Source organism: Lactuca serriola, chromosome 7 (genome assembly GCF_051521515.1).
Source record: "Lactuca serriola cultivar US96UC23 chromosome 7, Lser_US96UC23_V15, whole genome shotgun sequence".
Lineage (NCBI taxonomy): Eukaryota > Viridiplantae > Streptophyta > Magnoliopsida > Asterales > Asteraceae > Lactuca > Lactuca serriola.
Window position 1 is genome coordinate 7,893,228 of NC_136414.1, and position 25,615 is coordinate 7,918,842.

General features: G+C 35.8%; 1 protein-coding gene across 3 annotated transcripts; it reads left to right on the forward strand.

Moving 5' to 3' along the window:
- Window positions 1–4,908: 4,908 nt before the first annotated feature.
- Window positions 4,909–9,126, forward strand: LOC145061191 (MADS-box protein SOC1-like). 3 transcript variants are annotated; one of them, XM_079008597.1, is made up of 8 exons: window positions 4,909–5,244; window positions 5,470–5,676; window positions 7,326–7,407; window positions 7,582–7,643; window positions 8,038–8,137; window positions 8,255–8,296; window positions 8,496–8,537; window positions 8,630–9,126. In XM_079008597.1, the coding sequence occupies exons 2-8, from the start codon at window positions 5,495–5,497 to the stop codon at window positions 8,771–8,773; spliced, it is 654 nt and encodes a 217-aa protein (XP_078864723.1). In that variant the 5' UTR covers window positions 4,909–5,244; window positions 5,470–5,494; the 3' UTR covers window positions 8,774–9,126. The 3 variants fall into 3 exon arrangements, with proteins under 3 accessions (XP_078864723.1, XP_078864722.1, XP_078864724.1); XM_079008596.1 differs by having other exon boundaries at window positions 4,912–5,155; XM_079008598.1 differs by having other exon boundaries at window positions 5,216–5,294.
- Window positions 9,127–25,615: the final 16,489 nt, after the last annotated feature.

Consider the following 25,615-nt stretch of genomic DNA (forward strand, 5'->3'; position numbering starts at 1 on the left):
CGCAAATCGAGCTCAAAATTGTCTAAGCCCACAGACTGCATACACGTGACGTACATGGCTCGTACGCCCAGCGTACGATGATGACCAACCGGAATCAGGGCAGTGACCTAGTACACATAACGTACTCTAGCGTACGCCCAACGTACTAACCAGACATCCTATACTCATTTCCATGTCTTAATCCCTACAACCATTACATCCAAAACTTAGATCCAAGCTCAAAACAATGTCTTAATCCATAAAGTTGCAATCTTTATGCTCTTGCATGCATGGATGGGGCTCAAACCATGAATTAAGTCCATTAACTCACTTGGATGGTTACTAACACTTGCATGGTTGAGTCTTAACCACCACAATCTGATTTTTATGACTCAAAACACTCCCAAGTTTCCAAAAGGACAACTCAAATGGCTCAGAGTTTCTCATACTTCAAAAAACCAAACCATGGGACCAAAAGCTGTCAAATTCTACCTTATATCTAGATCTAAGCTTGTAATAATCAAGGTTCAAACTTTATACCTTCACCAGGATGGAAATGGTGCATAAGCTCTGGATCTACAAGCTCCTTCTTCTCCTTTGCTTCCTTCTCTTTCAAAACCACCAAAGAACACTACAAACACTTAAGGAAAGCTCAAAATGCACACAAGGAGGCTAGGGTTCGACATTTATACTAAAAGGGTAGTGAAGGCTGAGAGGGTAGAGGACTTTGAGGGACTTAAGGTCTTTAAATAGGGTGCAAACCCTAAAAATTAGGGGTTTCCCTTGGCTCGATTACGCCGAACGTATGTATGGGTACGCCCAGTGTACGTCGGGGATCCCTCGATGATGCGTATGCAAGGAGTACATCGTACATAACTAGTGTACGCCCAAAGTACTCATAATCCTCCAAAACCTTTATTTGAATTAAACATAGAATGAAATAACAACTCATACCTGGCGACTTGGGTGCTACATTAGAACACACTTCTTTAATAGTAGTTTTTGAGACCAATGCCAAAGGACCACCAGAATTCATTTTGTTTGTCTCTTCTGCAGTTTCTTTCACTTCAGACTCATGTGCTTTAAGTATATTATAAAAATTCGATAATGAGTAAGTTTCGAAGTTCTCTTGAGTTTTGAACATTAAGCAGATGTTCTTCCACTCCTTCCTCAAGCCAAGAATGAAAGTAATGTTGCACTCTAATTCTTTAAGAACACGACAATACTTTGTGCATTTATAAATTAGCTCGTTAAAGCGATCATAGTAGACTTTGATACTTTCATTTTCCTTTTGCTTGAAGTTTGCCAACTCTGACAAACATTGAGTCATTGAACTCTTATTGGTCGCTCATTTCCTTGAAATTTCTCATTGAGTGTGTTCCAGATCTCTTGTGCAGTCTTGCAATCACAGATGTAATTATACACAACTGGTGGTAAAGATCCACGCAACTCACGAATTCATCTACTATCGTTAGCTTTTTGCTTGTTACCCAAAGCAATCATATCTTCATTTTGACATGTTGTTCCCACTGCTTGAACTCGATCAACATGATATGAACCTTTATCAATTGAACACCAAAGAGCTTTATCAATTTCGTTGAGATAATCATCCACTCGATTAGCCTATTGATCATAATATTTAGGAAGCAACATTGGGACTTCATGGCTGAACCAAGCAAATTAGCGTAATTCATCATAGTATTCACACTCATATTTGCCATTGATTCGATTTGGAAAGAAGAAAGGCTTGAAAAGAATGAAATCAAAATTAAACTATTGATTAACGATTGTAGAATCGCTAAATCACAGAGATCAATCGAAGAATTTCATTTTCACTTGCGGAAAACGTTGAATCAGAACAATTGAGTCAACAAAATGAAAACAAGAATAAAATTCTTCAATCGATTTGTTAATTCCTGCTCTGATACCAAATGAAGTGTTATGTAATCAATTGAATATGTAATCAGAGTTAATATGTACACAAATACGTAAATATAATCTGGTTTCAACCCAGTTTATCTGGAGATAAGACAAGTACTTGTGTAAGAGTTAATCTCAAAGTTCCAAAAGTTACAAATGACACAAGTACCTACGCTATATATAGTGTACTTGACAGATACAAAAATCATATCAGGAGTTCGACATAGAAAGAGATACAACATAAATGCCTAAGAAAATACATACAAAATCAAAGTCATGGAGACCTTCGATTTTAACACTCTAAACCATACTTCGACCATTACATAAGACTTTGATATATCGCAACATATTTGACTCTACACTCAGCATGACTACTTTTGCATTATTCTTGTGCATGCATTTCACTACACATCTTGACTACTTTTGCATTATTCTTGTGCATGAATTTCACTACACATCTTGAGTAACTTTTAAACTATTGATTGTATTTTTTTAGTTGAGTTAACTTTTAATATTTTTTACCTATTAGATCCTATGTTAAAACTACACATTCTTAAAATTTAGGAAAAATGACCCAAGAGAGTAACAAATTGTTAATTTTGTTCACATTATTTTTTTTATACGCAATATACCATTTAACTTATTGTTTGTGTTCAACATAACCCTTTTGATTGACTATCACCTAATAATCGATCAAAAGAATTATAATAAACATAAACAACAAGTTAGATGATCTATATTACGTAAAAAAATTGACCAGATATAAAAAAAATTAATAGTTAATCACCCTTTGAGTGAACTATAAAACTCAAGACATATAAAGATTATTGTAACCCTTTAAGAGATTTTCACAACATTTTCGAAGATGAATATGTTTTTTTTAGCGGAATATTAAAAAATGATTTTCGTAGGTGGGACAGATTTTTACATATACCACATTTAAAACCATACCTATATTACCGATTTTAGTATATGCATATAGTTTTTGATTAAATCTTAAAATTAGTAAATTAGATTAGACATAATTTATGTTTTTTTTCACTACTAATATTACATGACTTTCATAACTATATATGTATACGGGTATATATGTGTATATTACTATATTTGTTTATGTTTGCATTTCAATGAGTCACCTACCCTAGCCTCCTCTTCCCTGACCCTACAAAAGGTGTGTGGGTCCGAATAAAGTCTGGGACACAACCTGCTTTTTACAATGAAAATCATAGGCTCCCAATGCGTTTTCGAATTGTGATTGGTTCATACACTTTCCATTATCGTACCTTTGATGTTGACACCCTTTTTGGTCCCTTCTATTTATTAACTATGTACAACATCTCATGCATACATGTACAACTTGTTATGCCTTCTAATATCTTACATATCATTTGTGGGTTTCTTAATGCTATATGACTTTATTTAAATTTAAAAGAATTTTTTATGGACCAAATAAAATCAAAACTAAGAGCATACGATTGTAAAACTTTTTTATTTAATCTCTTTTGTAACCAAATTATCCAATCTATAAAGCTTAAATTTTTTTTTTATAATAGTAAAGTTTTTTTTTTTTTTTTTTTTTTTTTTTTTTTTTTTTTTTTTTTTTATACATAAATTGGTATATATAACACTATTTATAAATTAATGAGACCCACCAAAATAGTTATAAAAAACTATTACAAGTTTTAAAATATAGGGTTCACTTGCATTAATTCGATATTTACGTTTGGTATTAGTGTTTCCTTTTATTTTATTAACAAATTATAACATAAATAATTAAACTAATTAGATTACATGGGTCGTTAAACTTTATTAAAAAACAATTTGCACGTACCAATAATATCTTTACAAAATCAATTTCTTCTTAAAATGATAGGAAAAATATTTCAAAATTTTCTATAAAACACTATTTAGAAAATTATTGTTAATCTGCTTAATTTAATAACAATATTTCTTATTTTTTATTGTTTTCCTTCATTGGATCAAGGTGTTATATTACAACCCTATGCCTTTCCTTTTTCTTTTGCATACTTTTAATATGTTGGAATTGTACCAACTTTCTTGTTTTGGGGTGTGAATATTGTATTTACCAAATTAAGCAAAACGCTATGTTCTAGCAAAAGGGTATAATAATTATCTTTCACAGTCAAAAAAGGTAATAGTTTATTATTATTATTTTTTGTAAAAAATAAGCTAAATGAATGTTTTTGAGCGTAATATAAAAGAATATTAATTGTATAATTCTGAAATCATTGAATAAAAATAATAATCTTATTTACAAATGAATATTATTAATAATATAAAAGAACATATATTGAATGATTATATAAAATAATAATTTAAAAACATATACAATACTATAAAAATAATAAATTAACTTTTAATGGGGTTTATGTTAAATTACTCAAAAATACTAGACATGATTGGATTTGGGACATAACTAATGTACTTCTTTAAATTAAGCTAAACAAAAACATATTATAATATTTATTTATTTATAATAATATGTGTACTTTTAGTATTGTTTTGTAGTCTATCTAAATTCTAAACACCTAAATCATAATATATATATATATATATATATATATATATATATATATATATATATATATTCTCTAGCAATAAAAATCCAAGTATTCATAAACTTGGTCACATTTTCAAAATTTAGAACCTTGTTACAATCTTCATGTTACATGAAGTTTATTAATTTAACACGAACAATGGTTTTATGTCTTTTCTTTTTTTTCTTTTTAATTTTACTTTCTTCTATTTGAAAAGTAGGTTACAACAAGCTTTAAACTGTTGGGTAAGAACTCATGTTAATATAAAAAAGGAAAGTGGTTAAATTGGGTGAGTTTAGTTTCCACTTTCTTTTCTTTTTTATGGTATACACCCATAAAAGAGGACTCGAGCACCAATCAATCATCTCATCCATTGGCAATTTTAGGCCTATCCCTAATGTATCTAGGGGTTCCTTGTGGGCTAGTTTTAAGGTTACCCATTTTTGCAAACCTAAAACATCCATACCCACAATTTGTACCAGTCCCAATGCACAAGTTACAAGTCATTAAAGAACCGTTGCTCTAACTTCAATAGCTTCATTTCTTAAAAGACCGAAAAGCCTTTTTCTCCCTAGTCCACACACTACATCGCTGAGTTTTCTACAAACATCATCTATCTCTCTCTCTCTCTCTCTCTCTCTCTCTCTCTCTCTCTAAGAAAGAACAACCTTTTTCTGGGTTTTTACCTCTTTTGTAAGGTGACTTATCTTTCTTGAACAAAAATCTTGTTGTAAGAGTTGATAGTTTTAGCTAAGGATTGCACCTTTTTCGATCTTTTTCTATTATGGTACTTGTGAAAACCTTGTCTTGATTCAAGAATTGATATGGGTATTTGAGGTTGGTGTTTTGTTGATGGATCTTGATCGCATATAAAGATTCATGGTTCCATCAAACAAACCTGTATTTTCTGTAACTTGAACATGCGACCATACCACTTTCAACCACATTAAGAAGACTTGACATTTGATTGGTTATCAGTTCTGACCTTTTTTATAACTTCTTTTTTGAATAGAGTGAAACCTTAAATTTTTTGGAAGATGGTGAGAGGGAAGACTCAAATGCGGAGGATTGAAAATGCTACAAGTAGACAAGTGACCTTCTCCAAAAGAAGAAATGGTTTGTTGAAGAAAGCGTTTGAACTTTCTGTGCTTTGTGATGCTGAGGTTGCTTTGATCATCTTCTCTCCAAGAGGCAAACTTTATGAATTTGCAAGCTCAAGGTTCCATTTTTCTCACTTAATCATCAAAATTTGTAAATTCTAATTTCGGGATTCTTATTCGTATAATCTTGATTTTAATTCTGGGTTTCAAATTTATTTCCCTTTTATCTACTCAATGCATATATTCATACGCGTATGCACAAACGGATCTGAAAATAGATAACATCAAAGAGAACCATGATCATTTTGATCTTTTCTTGATTCTGGTTTGTGGGTTCTTTTCCTTATAATGATTTCTATTCTGGGTTTAAAATATTCTTTCTTTATTATACTGTTATTTAGTTTCCAAACTCAAGGTTCCATTTTTCTCACTTAAATTTCATGTTTTCTTGATTCTAAAGTGTTTTAAAACACTATTAATCCAACCAATTCCAGTGTATACTTTCTTTTCCATAGTAATGGGCTTCAATCTTCTTTCTGATGTTATCTACACAAGGCACATACACAGAGATCTATTAAGATACTTGTGTCGGACATAAAATGTTATTTGCTCGAATATGGTTAACCGGATCTTTATATGAATAAAAAGGGATACAATATTATGGAATTGAAATTTTAATTAGTTTCAAATGCTTATTGAACGCTTTCATGATTAGTTTCGTACAAAATACTTACTCTATACATATAAAGATAGAACCTTTTTTGAATCTCGACTTTCTACCGAAATTTAGAGAATTTTAAATATATATAAATGAAGAGCATATAACTATAGGAAGTGAGGTCAATCTGTGTTTCCTCTTAGTCCAGTCAAATAATAATAAAGAAATGATATTAGTATATTAATATAAATTTTTGATAAAAATAATAAAAAATGATATGATCTGATTGACTCTTGTCTGGCATGTTTTGATCAGTTAACTTGAAATGGTGTATTTCATATTCATCATACGAATACGAAGAATGTCACAGCTTTTACTTTTCTGATTTTACTATAAAAAGCATCTGTTTACAATTAGTTTTATATAAATTTAGTACAATATTCATTGTGTTTAATATATTTAAATAACAGTAACAAAAATAGTATCTCTTCTTTTACATATATTGCCCTATATAAACTTAACATTATTATATTCAAGTTATATATAGAAAAGCCGACTCGGGTGCTTGAAATTAAGATATCATGAGTGGTTTTCTCATGTTTTGATAAGTATAATAATAGTTTTTCGAAAGGTCAAAACAAACACAATTGCTATAATCAGTCTTAAGTATTAGATGACCAATTGTTACAATTTACAAAAATGTCCTCAAACAAGTGTTCGGATTCAGAATGTTTACATATAACTTCTATTTTATTAAGTTTTAAAGATCACTGTACATAGAATTGAACATTTGTTTTCCTTATTGAATCAATGTCAACTCAAAGCCCTGATGAACACGGCCTTGCGAAATATGTATGTGTCTTTCTTTTTCTGTTTGAAAAAACTCGTATACAGCATATATGTATATCCATGAATTCATATGATAGATGCATTCATCCATATATATATATATATATATATATATATATATATATATATATATATATATATATCATGAATGTGTGTAAGAATACACATTTATAATACGTACATGAGTTTTGTTTTATATATTTTCCATGGCTTTTTTTGGGCAATGATTGCATCTTTTTTTTGGGTTTTGAAATCATTCAGCATGCAGGAGACAATTGAACGATATAGAAGTCACGTAAAAAATGTTCAAACAGAAAATTCTTCGAGTATAGAAGATGTTCAGGTTCACAGACATATATAATTCGGTTGTTTGTTTTTGAATTTGTTTTTGATATATATGTACAAACAATATTCAAAAGATGAACGTTGTTTGTTTTTAATTTGAATTTGTTTTTGATATATATAATTCGGTTGTTTGTTTTTGAATTTGTTTTTGATATATATAATTCGGTTGCAGCATTTGAAGCATGAAACAGCTACTATGGCAAAGAAGGTAGAACTCCTAGAAGTTGCAAAAAGGTACAATTTTATGGTTTAATCATTGAAAATATACTTTATATGCTTCTGAAGATCAAATGCTGATGGAAAAACCACAAAAATAGGATGAAAAATGGCTACTGATCATTTTAAAATCATTAATGCAGCAGGCAAAAGGGTGAAATTTTTGTCTATCTGATGCATGCTTCTGAGGTTTCGAATCTCACTAAATTAAAATTAAAAGAAATTAAACAAGAGAAAAAGAATGTTTCCTGATCTTACAATTGTTGATGTTGCCAAAAATTGCTATTTATTAATCAATACGAGTATATTTGGATTGTATTTTAAATAAACAAACAAGCACACACACACACACACAGATTCATATATACAATTAAAGAAAAAAAGATGGCTACTGATCTTAGTTGCAATGCAGGAAACTTTTGGGAGAAGGGTTAGGATCAAGCACCATTGAAGAGATAGTTCAGATTGAGCAACAGCTGGAGAGGAGCGTACGCATTGTTCGAGCAAGAAAGGTTTAAAAAATAGTTACTTATTATCAAAGAATTATTCTTCCTTCTTCAATTCCATATCAATTTTAGGGTTTATGGTTGAATCTTTAACATTCTTTTGTTGAATACTTGACGTTTTAGATGCAAGTCTACAATGAACAGATTGAGCAACTACAAGCAAAGGTACACAGCTTAATGATTCCAAACCTACCCATTTATGCTATATATAACTCAAAACGCTCATATTTAGCTAGAGTGGATGTACAAGTTTTATGGAATGATTTACATGTTGTCCAATGCGAGAACTTCATTAATATGGGAGGAAGGGTTTTTTTCGAGAAACTAATAAACTATAGTATTTCTTTTTTATGTGGATCTTCAGGAGAAACTGCTAGCAGCTGAAAATGCATCACTTACTGAGAAGGTTAGTATAGTTTTTCTTCCGTATCTCCTGGAAGCATGTTGTTCAACCTGCATAATGATCTAAGAGTTAAATCTGTGTTTTTTGGCATTCAGTGCTTAATCCAAACAGACCAAGGAACAGAAGAAATGAGACCGGATTTACGTGTTGTTGATAACGAGGAGAACTCAGATGTGGAAACGGAATTGTTCATCGGACCACCAGAGGTCAGGAGAACGAAGCAAAGATGGTCAAAGTAGTCAGTATATAGATAGATAGATATATATATGCATACATATATTTTATATCTATCAAGATTATGTTATGCTACCAACACTATCCATGTTAGATAAGATGCGCCCAACACATATGTTGTTCTGCAACAAAATTTTCATTCTAGAGAAGTCTAGAAGATTAATGCATCAGAATTTGTCAGCTCAAACCCTACGTAACTTTTGCAATTAAAAAGATTTGTCATTGTACATATGACCATTTGATACTGGTTGATGAAGCGTTCAACATGTTTCCAGTTCGGTTTTAGGGTGTTTAGGCATTTTTTTTTCATGAACCCACAGCTTCTCGTCATGAATAAGTTGAATGATGGATTAGTTCAGACCTTCGGTACGTACTAGTATCATTACAGTTTCATACCTTGTTCTCTTGTTCATGTTTCTATACTTTGTCCAAGATCTATTAATCTAGCAAAAGTTCAATGTTATTTTATATTTTGCGTTAGAACCATAGTAATGTCATACGAAACGTATTGGTCTATCTCCTAGCATATGCCCGTATCAGATTTATAGCTTGTAACCACTGTACTTTAAAGAATATTAAGAAATATTGTGGTGAGAATAGCTACGTATATGGGCCACCAAGGCATGAAATGTCATGATGTTTAAGGGTAATTTCTTTTTAGTGTTGGACATCTTTCCAGCAATTCGTAACACTGTTTGGACACATACTCGTTGGTTATAGAGATGCCCACTGACAGCTTCAGACCGATCTCAGTTGGTCTTGAAACGGTCCGTTATATTCCGGAGTGGTTTCTGGCTGATCATTTTATTTTCGAACCCGTCTTGCGGTTTATTTCGTTTTCCTTTTATGGTTTGACTTTTGGATTTTTCCGGTTCGGTCTTGGTATTTTTTGGTTTCTAGCTTTTTCATTAACAAATATGTAATTAACATGTTAGATTAAGATTTATTAAAAATAATACACTAAAATTTAACCAAAAAAAAGAAAGAAGTTAGATAATGTGTCATTAAAAATTGTGTGATTGACACAAAAATGATATATTTATAAATTATTGTTTTCAGTCTTTTTTGAGATCGGTTTCGGAACAGTCTATTTTTTTTCCAGACCGGTCTTGTTATGACGGATTTTTTTCGGTCTAAAATTGTTTTATACCAGTTCGGTATTGGTCTCTTTTCGGGTCTAGTTCGGGATCGGTATTTTTGTGCATGTCTGATTAGTTAAAGGTTTGTTTAGTTAGATATAGTGCATCGACGAAACAAGAACGAAATGGATTAGTTACAATAATAAAATTGGTCATTACATTACAATGTCATCTTTGTGTGACTTATGAAAATGAATGAGTTTCAATAAAAAAATGTTTATATTATTTATAAAAATCATGAACCCAAACCAAAACCTAAAATCACATAACAGAAGGTTAACCCGCCGGAACTATCAAATTCCTTAATATCATTTACTAAAACTTATTTTGATGATTTTATATCACAAATATTATTTAAGTGTAATAGAATTAATTTCTTAATCAACAATACCTTGATAACGGAGTGTACATTTGTTTAAATTCGTCTCGGTTGAAAGTACATTGCTATTTAGGGGCGAAGCCCTTGAACTGATAAGGGTCCGGGGGCAGCACCCCTTGGAGAGGCCCCTGACTTTATTAAAAATGCATCAGAAATCCGAATTTTAGAAAATGAACCCGATTTTTGTGATCCAAATTCCAGACCCAATTTTAAAATGGTTAATGATAGTTTGTGACAATTTTCTGACAGGGAAGTTAAGTTCTTATAACCATCTAATGGCATTTTTTGACAAGAAGTTATGTCCTGATTTATTGATCATTTCAAAATCAGATTAGTACATACTACATCATAACACCTTCTTAATTCTCTCTTTTAGAACAATGAATTTTATCCGATTAAAGATTTTTTATTGCACCCTCAAAATGCTTTAATCTGAAAGTGTTTCACAACTCTCATTGATCCAAACATTCTATTACCCATTTTTCTAACAAAGATTAAAGCATCTTATGATAATAGCTTATGGAGATTCTGTGAACGACATGATAAGCAAGTTTGACAAGTTGGTGAAGTTTGAAGGCTAATACTTTCGTGGATGACAGAAGAACATTAAATTTCTCCTAACCACTCTGAAAGTGGTGAAGGTTTTGAGTACACCCATGTTAGAATTCGCTGAAGATGAAACTTTGGAGGAAACAAGGAGGAGATCAAATTGGGATAATGATGACTACATGTGTTGTGGACACATTCTCAATGATATGTCTGACTCTCTTTTTGATATCTATCAAAATGTTGAATCTGCAAAAGAAATATGGGATTCTCATGAATCCATGTACATGACTGAAGATGCTTCTAACAAGAAGTTTATGGTCAGTAACTTTATGAGTTACAAGATGTTTGATTCTATAACTGTTATAGAACAGTTCCATGAAATGTTAAGGATTCTGGGATAGTTTGCTCACACAATCTGAAAATGGATGAAGCCATTTCTATGGTTGTTATCATTGAAAAATTACCCCCATCCTGGAAAGAGTTTAGACACACTCTGAAACATAACAAAGAGGAATTAACTTTGACTCAACTTGGAAGCCATTTACGGATTGAAGAGTCTTTAAGGACTCGAGAACTTGAGAACTTGATAACAATCATAAAGGCAAGAACCAACTTGGTTCCTCTTCTGTAAATATAGTGGAAGGAGAAGGATCAAAGAATCCTAAAAGATGTAATGGTAAAAGGAAATTCAAAGGAAAGGATGACAATTCTTCCAACAAGAAGGATAATGATGTTGCATGTGATGGGTTTCATAGGTTTATAAAATTCGTGTACAATGCGGAAAAATAACACTTAACAATTAAGGATACATGCAACCTATAAGGATCTATGTCTTCACATTTAAGGCAACATACTATGAACTAGAAGTCCTACATAAACCCTAGTATAATTGAAATTACTAGATTTAGGGTTACATACCTTTGAGTTGTTATTGCAACCAATTCCTTGATTCCCTCCTTGTAGATATTTAGAAAGCAAGCACCAAAAGTATGTCGTCAAACGTCGTTAAAAATCTAACGCCATCAACAATACTTAATCTAACAACTCTGAAATCACACGACATATAAATAAACATATCGAATTTTAATCTTAGTTACAACACAAAATTTAGTGCACGAAAAACCATGTCACCTTACGAGCAGGTTAACATTTTTAAAACACACGTGTTACCACAAACCCAAAAATATGTACATCGAAAAGATCCAACTTTGTATGGAAAATATATGATTTTTTGTAACGTCCCAAAAATTAAGACCAAAAATTTCATTTTTAGAGTAACAAAACCATCTTTGGAATAACAAAACCATCATCCAAAATGTTTTCATCAAACCACAAAAGAAGATCAGATTATGTCAATAATAATCCAAATACATCAAGTAAAAAAAATACGGAACAACATGTTGTGTGCGATGCGATCATCCTAAGCCTTTCCCCTTCGATCCGGAAGTACGTAAAACTTAAACTGAAAACCGGAAGCACGAAGTGTTACAACCCAAAAACTTAGGTAAAAATTTTCATTTATTAGCTAGAAATAATATCCATATTTGTTTCCCACAAATTCCATTACATAATACATTGTTTAAAAGATCAGAGTATCTAAAACAACTAGTGTGAAATACTGGAGAGTGCAATGCGCCATCAAGTCGGGCCCTTGCCCTTAAAGCCAGAAGTACCTGAAACACCCAACAAACTGTAAGCAAACACCTAGTGAGTTTTCCAAAATACACAACACATACAGTCACATAAAAACCATGAAATAACAAGTAATACATGAATTGCCATGGACTCCCTCCATGATATTTACTTGGAATACCATGGGCTCCCCTCATGGTTTGATAACCAAGTATCATGGGCTCCCCCCATGGTATTACCTGGAATGCCATAGGCTCCCCCCGTGGTTTGATATCCAGGTGCCATGGGCTTCCCCCTATGGTTTTCACTTAAAACAATCCATACCACAAAGCATATAATTACATATTAACTAATTACTACATATCAAATAATAGGCCAACATTGGTGCCTTCAACCCATGGGTATGATGAGAAGACTCACCTCAAAGATAGCCAAATCCTACGAATGTTGTGGCTGCTGCGAATCGGCTCCTAACACTAAGCCAAACCCAAAGCTAAACTCAGTAAATAACTATGGCTAGGTTCAAACACTAGGCCCACAAATGGCCTAACTAACCAGGCCCACCAATGGTCCAAGCCTAAATCCATTGGGCCCACTAAGGCCTAAAATACAATCCTAGGCCCAACAGGGAAGCCCAACAAGGCAAGCCTAACAAGACAAGCCCAAACAAGAAGTCCAACACTACAAGGGAAACCTTCAGTCCCAACCTAAACCCAACAAACAACACCTAAACCAATCCCAAAGCTCAAGAGTCCAAAGTATTGGACAAGGAAAAAGCCCACTGATGGACCGAACGTTGGGTGTTCGTCCCCAGCCAACAGATCACGAACCATAGTCGGAACGTTGGGCGTTCCTCGACCCAACATTGGGCTTTCGCATGCTGACTCCCAAAAATGATTATTAAGCACTTAATGCTTAAAGCCACACGACCAAAACATAGATCCAAGTCCTAAAGAACATCTAGGACCATAAAGTCACTGACTTGGTGACTTTGCAAGACCCAAAAGGTCCCAACTTCAAGATATAGAATTTAACTTCCATAAAAAAGGGTAATGTGACATCCCCAAAATTACGGCAAGAAAAGACCGATTTAATTTCTGCTTTTAAAATAATTTTCAAAGTAATCTTTTGATTAAAAGAGTTGCGGAATTTGTTCCCAAAACAAAATATAATAAATAAAATTTATCAAAGCATTCATTAAAGAAATGTATTTTCATATATAACAAAACTCAGGATGTCATGTTCCCATACAAACCAAAAGCATAAACGACACAATATAAGCCTTACAACAGTTACATACAACTACTGCCCTATAAACAAAATATCTTGTGACATCCCCAAAATCTCGGCCAGAAAAGACCGATTTTCATTTATGCTTTTAAATATTTTCAGAGTAAATCCTTTTGATTTGAAAGAGTTGCGGAATTTGTTCCCAAAAACAAAACATGATAAAACATTGTTTACCGAAGCATTTCATAAAAGAAATGTATTTTCATTATAATCAAAACTCGGGGTGTCATGTTCCGATACAGACCAATAAGCATAAACGAATACATTACAAGTCATATAACAAATATAAACATATGCAGACTTGTAAACAAAACAACTTGATGGTTCATCCATCTCATGCCCTTCCGCCACTACCTGTAATACAATTTAAAACTGAGTGGGTCAGGCTTGGGAGCCTGGTGAGCATATAGGGTTTTCAACCCACAATAAATATCATATTTAATTTTCACCAACCAACAATAACCCAATTACCCATTCCCGTTATTCTCACTTTAATGTCCCTAAAACAACTAACATAAGGGACCTAGTCTAAGAATATTTCATCGGGGCGACAACACATGCTTCGGGGGTACCTCAGCAATATAAGTCAAATAAGGCAACCATGAGGGGGATGGAGTACAGCGAATGAACACCCAAGTTCATTAACACCTACAGGTGGCGAACCTGCTAATGTTTCCACAAGACTGTCTAGAATAGCCAGTGGTCGTCATCTAAACTCCGCTAGATGACTCAATCAAACAACAACGAGGCCTCTCATCTGTTTATTACACACCAACTGTCTACCCATGTTCTACCCAACATATTAGTAGATAAAAATATACATTTGTATACGTAGTTTAAAAACCTGTATAGCATGCTTTAATCAACACATATATCACATAACAGATGAGGCACAACACACATAACACATATCTCATAAAGAAATAAGCAGACCTGTAAGATAGAAGAGAGTGAATACTCATTCACACATAACACAACCAAATATATACACATAGCACGTATTTTTATATAAAATACTTCGTATTATTGTATTAGAAGAAAATAACTACACACTCACACTTATAAACAACAATATAATTAATACACTCGAACCAAACTCGTATTATTATTGTGTTTATGAAAGGTAGTATACACTCACTTGATCAGAAGATGATCGGACAGCACTACGGCTTATAAAAGTAGTAATCCACAGCAGATCTGGAAGATCTTCACAAAAATCGAACTTCTCGCGGGCAGAGCTTCGACTCGGGAACCACACTTCTCGGGATCTTCGGGATCTCGGGACTTGCCTCGGGGCTAGGGTATGATACCGGGACTTCGGGATAGCTTCGGCACGAAAAACGATGCAAAAGACTAGAGAGAAGAGAAGAAATTGAACAACAAAGAAGGCTGTCTTCGGATCCTTTATATAGAGGCTGGAGCCTCGGAGTACGCGGGGCGTACAGGGCTCCGAAATCGTCATTGCATGCGTCATCCGAAGTGTCGACACTATCGGAGTACGCGGGGCATACCTTGGATCAGACGGGTGACTCGGCTTCGGATAATACCTCCGAATTTTGAATTAAATTTAAATACCAAATGATTAATAAACTTCAGAAATTCATAACATCTTCATACGAACTCCGTTTTCGACGTTCTTTATATCCACGCGAAGGTGAGACCATGCTCTACGACTTTCGTTTAGACTCCGTCGGCTAATTTTGACTTTATTTTTATTAATTATTTTTAATAGGCCGCGACAGAAACTTTCGTTATAAATTCATAACTTCTTCGTTTGACGTCCGTTCTCGCCTAACTTTTTATCGTTTCAATACCAACAATGAGATCTTCGATTCTCATTTAGATTGCTTCGGCTAACAACCGCTCGATCTCAAATCGAGTAAAACAGGCTGTATATCGCTAAGCCGGAACTTCGATAAATCATAACTTCCTCATACGAAGTCAGATTTGGGCGTTCTATATATATTCGGAAACCTCGTTTCAATTACTACAACATTAACCAAAGATATTAAGTTTATTTTACACTTAAATTTTGACGCTTATTTTTATTCTTAATTAATCAAACCACATAATTAAGCAATTAAGCACAAAACACATAATACTCAAATAATACACTTTTATTATTTCAAAACGGGTTACAAAGGTTAACCTAGACTATTACATTGCTAAAAGTGGCAAGCCCGGAAACACAGGCGTTACAATTCTCCCCACCTTAGAATGATTCCGTCCCCGGAATCACACATCAACAAACAAATGCGGATAGCGACTCAACATGTCACTCTCCGTCTCCCAGGTGAGATTCGGCCCATTCGTGTGTTTCCATCGGACAAGCACTAACCCAACCATTTTGCGTCGCAACTTCTTAGTCTTTCGGTCAACAATTGCCTCTGGTTCTTCAATCAACCTTTTGTTCTCATCAATTCTCAATTCAGAAATTGGAATTATATCGGGAACTTCTCCCGTGAACTTCCTCAAATAACACACATGAAAAGTGTTGTGAATTCCATTCAGTTCTTCGGGTAATTCGAGCTTGTAAGCTTGGTTCCCAATCCTCTGAAGGACTTTAAACGGTCCAATAAACCTTGGACTCAACTTTCCCCTTTTTCCAAATCTTATAAGTCCCTTCCACGGCGAGACTTTAAGCAAAACCGAATCTCCAACCTCAAAAGTCATCGGTCTTTGCTTCTTGTCAGCATAGCTCTTTTGACGATCTTGAGCTGCTAACATTCTTTCCCTAATTATTTTCAACTTTTCAGCAGTTTGATGAACCATCTCCGGTCCCATAAACTGCTTTTCCCCAGCCTCAAGCCAACAAGACGGCGTACGACACTTCTGTCCATACAAAGCTTGAAAAGGTGCCATCTTAATGCTCGAGTGAAAACTATTATTATAGGAAAATTCTACCAACGGTAAATGTTCATCCCAATTACCTAGGAATTCCAAGGTACATGCTCTCAGCATATCTTCAAGTGTTTGTATTGTTCTTTCACTCTGACCATCAGTTTGCGGATGGTAAGCTGTGCTTAAACATAACTTGGTACCCATTTCCTCTTGTAGACTTTTCCAAAACCTTGAGGTGAAACGGCTATCACGATCCGATACAATCGTTAACGGAACACCGTGAAGCCTCACAATTTCCTTCACGTAAGAATTCACAAGCTTTTCCATAGACCATTTCTCCCTGGCCGCTATGAAATGCGCACTCTTAGTGAATCGATCAACGACCACCCAAATCATGTCGTGACCATTCTTTGTTCTGGGCAGTTTAGTGACAAAATCCATAGCAATGTCTTCCCACTTACCCATAGGCACAGGCAAAGGTTCTAAACTCCCGTACGGTTTCTGATGTTGTGTCTTGACTCTCGCACAAGTCACACACTCGGCCACATACTTTGCAACATCAAGCTTCATCGTCGGCCACCAGTAGTAGGGTTTCAGGTCCATATACATTTTAGTGCTACCCGGATGAATCGAGTACATGGTCTTGTGAGCTTCTTCCATCAGAAGATCCCTAATTCCTCCTGACTTAGGTACCCAAATACGATCTTGGAATACCTTCGGTCCATGACCGTTAGTACCAAACACCAACGTTTTACCCAAACGTTCCTCCTTTCGGTCATTTTTCTCAGAAGCTTCCTCTTGAGCTTTCTTTATACTTTCCACAATAGTCGAGACAACTTCAATTCTCAACGCTCTTGGCCTCTTCCTTTCAAGATTGACCTTCCGACTGAGAGCATCAGCAACAACATTAGCTTTACCGGGGTGGTAAAGTATCTCGCAGTCGTAGTCTTTAAGTAATTCTAGCCAGCGTCGTTGCCTCATATTCAATTCTTTCTGATTAAAGAGGTATTGGAGACTCTTATGATCAGTGAAAAGTTTGCACTTCGTGCCATAGAGGTAATGCCTCCATATTTTCAGAGCGAAAACTACCGCTGCCAACTCCAAATCATGAGTCGGGTAATTCTTTTCGTGCTCTTTCAGCTGTCGAGACGCATATGCTATCACCTTTTCTCTTTGGGTCAAAACACAACCCAATCCAAAACCAGACGCATCGCTATAAACAACGAAGTCTTCAACTCCATCGGGTAGAGAAAGTATTGGTGCCTCGCATAGCTTCTTCTTTAACTTCTCGAATGCTTCTTTATGCTTCTCACTCCAAGCATAAGTAGCTCCTTTGTGGGTCAAAGCTGTCAATGCAGTAGCAATCGAAGAAAAACCTTGGATAAACCTTCGGTAATATCCGGCTAATCCTAAAAAGCTTCGAATCTCCGTGGGACTTTTCGGTTGTTCCCACTTCATCACAGCTTCGATCTTCGCTGGATCAACCATTATCCCTTCTTGGTTGACCACGTGACCCAAGAATTGGACTTCACGAATCCAAAAATCACATTTGGAGAACTTCGCATACAGCTTCTCCTACTTCAAAACTTCTAACACTTCTCGCAAGTGCCTGCCATGCTCCTCCTGGCTTTTCGAGTAAATCAGAATGTCGTCTATGAACACTATCACGGATTTATCAAGGAACGGGTTACAAACCCTATTCATCAAATCCATGAACGCTGCTGGAGCATTGGTTAGTCCAAACGACATAACCAAGAACTCGTAGTGTCCATATCTAGATCTGAATGCAGTCTTCTCAATATCTTGCTCTCTTACTTTCAGCTGATGATATCCTGACCTAAGATCGATCTTCGAGAAATAGCTCGAACCTTGCAATTGATCAAACAGGTCATCAATCCTCGGCAACGGATATCTATTCTTTATTGTTGCCTTGTTCAGCTCTCTGTAATCGATGCACATTCTCATACTTCCATCTTTCTTCTTCACAAATAACACCGGAGCTCCCCAGGGCGATGAACTAGGTCTAATGAAACCTTTGTCCAATAACTCCTGAAGTTGCATCATTAGCTCCTTCATCTCCGTCGGTGCTAATCGATAAGGTGCTTTTGCTATTGGTGTGGTTCCTGGTAACAAGTCTATTCTGAACTCCACTTGTCTATCAGGTGGTAATCCAGGAAGATCCTCGGGGAACACTTCCGGAAAATCACACACCACTGGAATGCTCTGCATCACCTTCTTTTCTTTCTTAGCATCAATCACAAATGCTAAATATGATGTACATCCTTTGGTCAAACACTTTCTGGCTTTCACTAGAGAAATGATCCCAGAATTCACTCGCCGTTTGTCCCCATACACCATAAACGACTCTTTTCCAGGCGGGTTTACTTTAACTATCTTTTTCTTGCATAAAATTTCGGCATCATTGGCGCTAAGCCAATCCATTCCCAAGACGATGTCGAAACCATTTAGTTCGATAGACAATAATTCCTCGAGAAACTTATTCCCATTAAGGTCGATCAAGACGTTTTTCATACGATGGCTAACAGGTACAAACTTGCCACTAGCTACTTCGACTAATAAAGCATTATCTAGTCTATCAATAGGCAAAGCTAGCTTTCTACCAAACTCATGCGAAATAAAGGAGTAGTTGGCTCCAGAATCAAACAATATATGAGCAGGTAATTCGTTTACGAGAAAGGTACCTGAAGCGACATCAGCTTCATCTTTCGCAGCCTCAAGTGTCATCTGGAAGGCTCTCGCCTTCGGCTTTGGTGGAATGTTGGGCCTAGCTGCCTCCTTCTTCTTCGGACAGTCTTTCAAAATATGCCCCTCTTCATTGCAACCAAAACACATCCTTTTGTTGTTCGGACATTCATTGGCAAAATGTCCAACCTTTCCACACTTGTAGCAGGTCACATCCTCGCTACATTTCCCAAAGTGCTTTTTCCTACACTTATCACACCACTTTGCTTCGCCTCCTTTTCCTCCAAACTTTTTCGAATCAGATTTCGAAAATTTGCTCTTCTTACTGGAACCAGATGTTCCTTCAAACTTCCTTTTCTCACCAACCTCAACCTTGACGGTGGTTATCCCCTTTATCATGTTCTCAACAGACTTGGCAGCCCAAATAGTTGCCTCTAGAGTAAGTGCCTGACGTACTGGCACCTCGTACTCCCATGGAAGTCACTTCGCATACCGATCCACCTTCGTCAGCTCGTCTGGAACGATACGTAAGGAAAACTCCATCTTATCGGTGAAGTTATTGGTGTACTCATCAACTGACATGCTACCGTTCGTCAATGTCAAAAACTTATTCTCCAACTCCAACAGATTTTGAGCCGAACAAAACTTGCGCTTGAACTGCACCAAGAATTCTGCCCATGTCAATTGCAGTGGCTCATTAGGGCTTAAGGTCTTCCCTAGAGTGTTCCACCAACGAACGGCTCCACCTCGGAATTGACGCACGGCATAGATAGTTTGCAACTTACCTCTGCAGCCACACGTCATGAAGGCTAGCTCCATTTCGGAGATCCAATCCATAACCCCAATCGGATCCTCCTTTCCATTGAAGGTCGATGGTTTGCAAGTCAAAAAGTCCTTGTACTTGCATCCCATTCCATCATTCCTTCCTTCATGGTTATCTTGCCTAACTATCGGTGGGTTGGCTGGACCAACAGACCCACTGAAGTTTCCTCCTTCTGAGTGCCCTTCATTTAATTCAGGCTCTTCCACACGAATCGACAGTTCTTCACGATTTTGTTGAAGCAACCGTCTAGTTTCATCCATCTAACGATCCAACATTGTCTGAATCATCAATTGCACACCAGCCATGGTTGTTGGCTCAGGTGCTGCTGCTACGACAGGTATTAGCTCAATCACTAGTGGTTGATTCCTGTTTTCGTCAGCATTTCCAACTCCACTTCTTGTTCTCACCATTTTGATCTACACCGAATAAGGTGAAATTAGATCCTCAATCATGATAGATATTCAGATCATCCTTATCACTCCGAAACGTTTATATGCTAGTTCTAATATCGTAGACGTACGCTTAGAATCCTACACACATAAGGTTTCTAGATCCGGTCGGCAACAGACCATAGATCCGAACAAATAATATCATATATGGCGACATATAACATTTAGCACATAAAAGCTTTTTAGGCAACTTTCCTAAAATAAACTAGTGCTCGTGTCTAAAACATAACAGACACGCATCTCAAAACTTCACTAAGCATTCTAAGTTTAAGTCTAGAAATCCAACAAATTCCTAGTTCGCTTAAACTAATGCTCTGATACCAACTGTGACATCCCCAAAATCTCGGCCAGAAAAGACCGATTTTCATTTATGCTTTTAAATATTTTCAGAGTAAATCCTTTTGATTTGAAAGAGTTGCGGAATTTGTTCCCAAAAACAAAACATGATAAAACATTGTTTACCGAAGCATTTCATAAAAGAAATGTATTTTCATTATAATCAAAACTCGGGGTGTCATATTCCGATACAGACCAATAAGCATAAATGAATACATTACAAGTCATATAACAAATATAAACATATGCAGACTTGTAAACAAAACAACTTGATGGTTCATCCATCTCATGCCCTTCCGCCACTACCTATAATACAATTTAAAACTGAGTGGGTCAGGCTTGGGAGCCTGGTGAGCATATAGGGTTTTCAACCCACAATAAATATCATATTTAATTTTCACCAACCAACAATAACCCAATTACCCATTCCCGTTATTCTCACTTTAATGTCCCTAAAACAACTAACATAAGGGACCTAGTCTAAGAATATTTCATCGGGGCGACAACACATGCTTCGGGGGTACCTCAGCAATATAAGTCAAATAAGGCAACCATGAGGGGGATGGAGTACAGCGAATGAACACCCAAGTTCATTAACACCTACAGGTGGCGAACCTGCTAATGTTTCCACAAGACTGTCTAGAATAGCCAGTGGTCGTCATCTAAACTCCGCTAGATGACTCAATCAAACAACAACGAGGCCTCTCATCTGTTTATTACACACCAACTGTCTACCCATGTTCTACCCAACATATTAGTAGATAAAAATATACATTTGTATACGTAGTTTAAAAACCTGTATAGCATGCTTTAATCAACACATATATCACATAACAGATGAGGCACAACACACATAACACATATCTCATAAAGAAATAAGCAGACCTGTAAGATAGAAGAGAGTGAATACTCATTCACACATAACACAACCAAATATATACACATAGCACGTATTTTTATATAAAATACTTCGTATTATTGTATTAGAAGAAAATAACTACACACTCACACTTATAAACAACAATATAATTAATACACTCGAACCAAACTCGTATTATTATTGTGTTTATGAAAGGTAGTATACACTCACTTGATCAGAAGATGATCGGACAGCACTACGGCTTATAAAAGTAGTAATCCACAGCAGATCTGGAAGATCTTCACAAAAATCGAACTTCTCGCGGGCAGAGCTTCGACTCGGGAACCGCACTTCTCGGGATCTTCGGGATCTCGGGACTTGCCTCGGGGCTAGGGTATGATACCGGGACTTCGGGATAGCTTTGGCACGAAAAGCGATGCAAAAGACTAGAGAGAAGAGAAGAAATTGAACAACAAAGAAGGCTGTCTTCGGATCCTTTATATAGAGGCTGGAGCCTCGGAGTACGCGGGGCGTACAGGGCTCCGAAATCGTCATTGCATGCGTCATCCGAAGTGTCGACACTATCGGAGTACGCGGGGCATACCTTGGATCAGACGGGTGACTCGGCTTCGGATAATACCTCCGAATTTTGAATTAAATTTAAATACCAAATGATTAATAAACTTCAGAAATTCATAACATCTTCATACGAACTCCGTTTTCGACGTTCTTTATATCCACGCGAAGGTGAGACCATGCTCTACGACTTTCGTTTAGACTCCGTCGGCTAATTTTGACTTTATTTTTATTAATTATTTTTAATAGGCCGCGACAGAAATTTTCGTTATAAATTCATAACTTCTTCGTTTGACGTCCGTTCTCGCCTAACTTTTTATCGTTTCAATACCAACAATGAGATCTTCGATTCTCATTTAGATTGCTTCGGCTAACAACCGCTCGATCTCAAATCGAGTAAAACAGGCTGTATATCGCTAAGCCGGAACTTCGATAAATCATAACTTCCTCATACGAAGTCAGATTTGGGCGTTCTATATATATTCGGAAACCTCGTTTCAATTACTACAACATTAACCAAAGATATTAAGTTTATTTTACACTTAAATTTTGACGCTTATTTTTATTCTTAATTAATCAAACCACACAATTAAGCAATTAAGCACAAAACACATAATACTCAAATAATACACTTTTATTATTTCAAAACGGGTTACAAAGGTTAACCTAGACTATTACATTGCTAAAAGTGGCAAGCCCGGAAACACAGGCGTTACATATCTTCACAAGTTGTCCAACTTATGCTCTCATGCCACCTGTAATACAAATAAAACTGAGTGGGTCAGGCTTGGGAGCCTGGTGAGCATATAGGGTTTTCAACCCACAATAAATAATTATATTTAATTTTCACCATCCAACAATAACCCGATTACCCATTCTCGTTATCCTCACTTTACGTCCTTAAAACAACAACTATCACGAGGGACCTAGTCTAAGGATTTTCATCGGGATGGACATTACTGCAAAGGGGTTTCCTCGACAATAGATGTCCTAAAGGCAACCATGAGGGGGATAGAGTACACCGGTGAACACATCATTCAAAACACCTAGAGGTTATGAACCTGCCAACGTTCCATTGGACAGTCTAGAAAGAGTATGTGGTCGCCATCCATACTCCGGTAGATGACTAGATCAACAACAACATTGAGGCCTCTCATCATTTTATTTCATCACACATCAACTATCTACCCACGTTTTACCCAAAATATTTGTAGATAAAAGTGTATACTTATATATATATATATATATATATATATATATATATATATATATACACACACACACACACACACACACACACAATTTAAAACATGTATACAACATTCAATCAATATTCATTTAACTAACAAATAATATATTAACACATAGCACGTATTTTATGGAGAATACTTCGTATTTATGTGTCAGAAGAAAGCAACTACACACTTATTCAAAACGTATACTTAATACATTCAACAATACTTGTATTAAATTGTGTTTATGAAAGAGACTATGCACTCACTTGATAAGACGATCCTCGGACAGAACTATGACTCTTAAAGTGGTATTCTTCGATGAAATCGGGATATCTTCACATACCGGGCTTATCGCGGGCATAACTTCGGCTTGAAACTCTTTTCTTCTCGGGATCTTCGGTGCTTTGGAACTTGCTTCGGGTGTCGGGATGATATCGGGGCTTCGGGGGTATAACTTGCACATAAAACGAGGTAATATGGGTGAGAGGAAATAAATTGAGCAACAAAACTCAGCTGGCCTCGCTTTCTATTTATAGGAGGCTAAAATTCTATGCTCACGTCGTGAGCCACTGATGCTCATGTCGTGAGCTCGATGTCAAGGCGTTCGTCATCAGGAGACTTGCCCTGGATGATGCCCATCACCTGCTCATGTCGTGAACTCTTTGTTCACGTCATGAGCTCTAACACAGGGGTTGAAGTTCGTGCCCCGAACTTCATAAATTCATATCTTTCGTATACGAGCTCCGTTTTTGACGTTCTTTATATGCACGAGTAGGTGAGATTATGATTTACAACTCTCGTTTAGACTCCGTCAGCTAATTTTGACATTAACTTTTATTATATTATTTTTAGTAGCTCGGGACAGGAAAACTTCGTTAGAAATTCATAACTTCTTCATTTGACGTCCGTTTTCGCCTGTATTTTTACCGTTGCATTACTATTGATAAGATCTTCGATTCTTGTTTAGAATGTTTCGGATAGAAATCACTGGATCTCATATTCGAACTTTGGGCTGCATACCACTAAGTCGAAACTTCGAAAAATCATATCTTCCTCATACGAAGTCAGATTTAGACTTTCTTTTTGTGCACGCTTTCGGTTTAACTTATTCTACAACTTTCTTTTAGATCACTAAGGCTAAATATCACTCTATCGTAAACTCACTATTTACGTCGCGCAGTGTCGTATCGGTTCTATCGCAAAACTTCAACAGGTCATAACTTCTTCGTTATATCTCGGATTTCGGCATTCTTTATAATTTCAGAATCCTCTTAACGACCACTACAACTTCATATATAGATATCAGGCTTATCTAATATTTTATTATTATGCTTATTCTTGTTCTTAATTCATTTAAGTTACCCAATTAAGCATAAAACACATAACACTAAAAAAAAAATACATTTTTATTATTTCACAACGGTTTACAAAGGTTAACCTAGACTATTACATCATCATTAATGCCTAGCCTAGAAACACGGGTGTTACAATTCTCCCCCCTTAGGATGATTCCGTCCCCGGAATCACACTTCAACAAACAAATGTGGATAGCGACTCATCATGCCACTCTCCGTTTCCCAGGTGAGATTTGGCTCATCCGCTTGTTTCCATTGGACAAGCACTAATTCGACCATCTTGCGTCGTAACTTCTTAGTCTTTCGTTCGACGATTGCCTCTGGTTCTTCAATTAATCTTTTGTTCTCATCAATTCTTAACTTAGAAATTGGAATTATGTCGAGAACTTCTCCCATGAACTTCCTCAAATAACACACATGAAAAGTTTTATGAATTCCATTAAGTTCTTCGAGTAATTCGAGCTTGTAAGATTGATTCCCAATTCTCTGAAGGATTTTAAACGGTCTAATAAACCTTGGATTTAACTTTCCTCTTTTACCAAATCGCATAAGTCCCTTCCACGGTGAGACTTTAAGCAAAACTGAATCTCTAACTTCAAAAGTCATCGGTCTTCGCTTGTTGCCAGCATAGCTCTTTTGACGATCCTGAGCTGCCAACATTCTCTCCCTAATTATTTTCAA

Bases quoted from the DNA above. Each gene is read 5' to 3' on its own strand.
- LOC145061191 (XM_079008597.1), top strand. From the start codon at position 5,495: ATGGTGAGAGGGAAGACTCAAATGCGGAGGATTGAAAATGCTACAAGT. The intron at 5,677-7,325 runs GTTCCATTTTTC...GAAATCATTCAG, and splicing joins TATGAATTTGCAAGCTCAAG to CATGCAGGAGACAATTGAAC. The intron at 7,408-7,581 runs GTTCACAGACAT...ATTCGGTTGCAG, and splicing joins CGAGTATAGAAGATGTTCAG to CATTTGAAGCATGAAACAGC.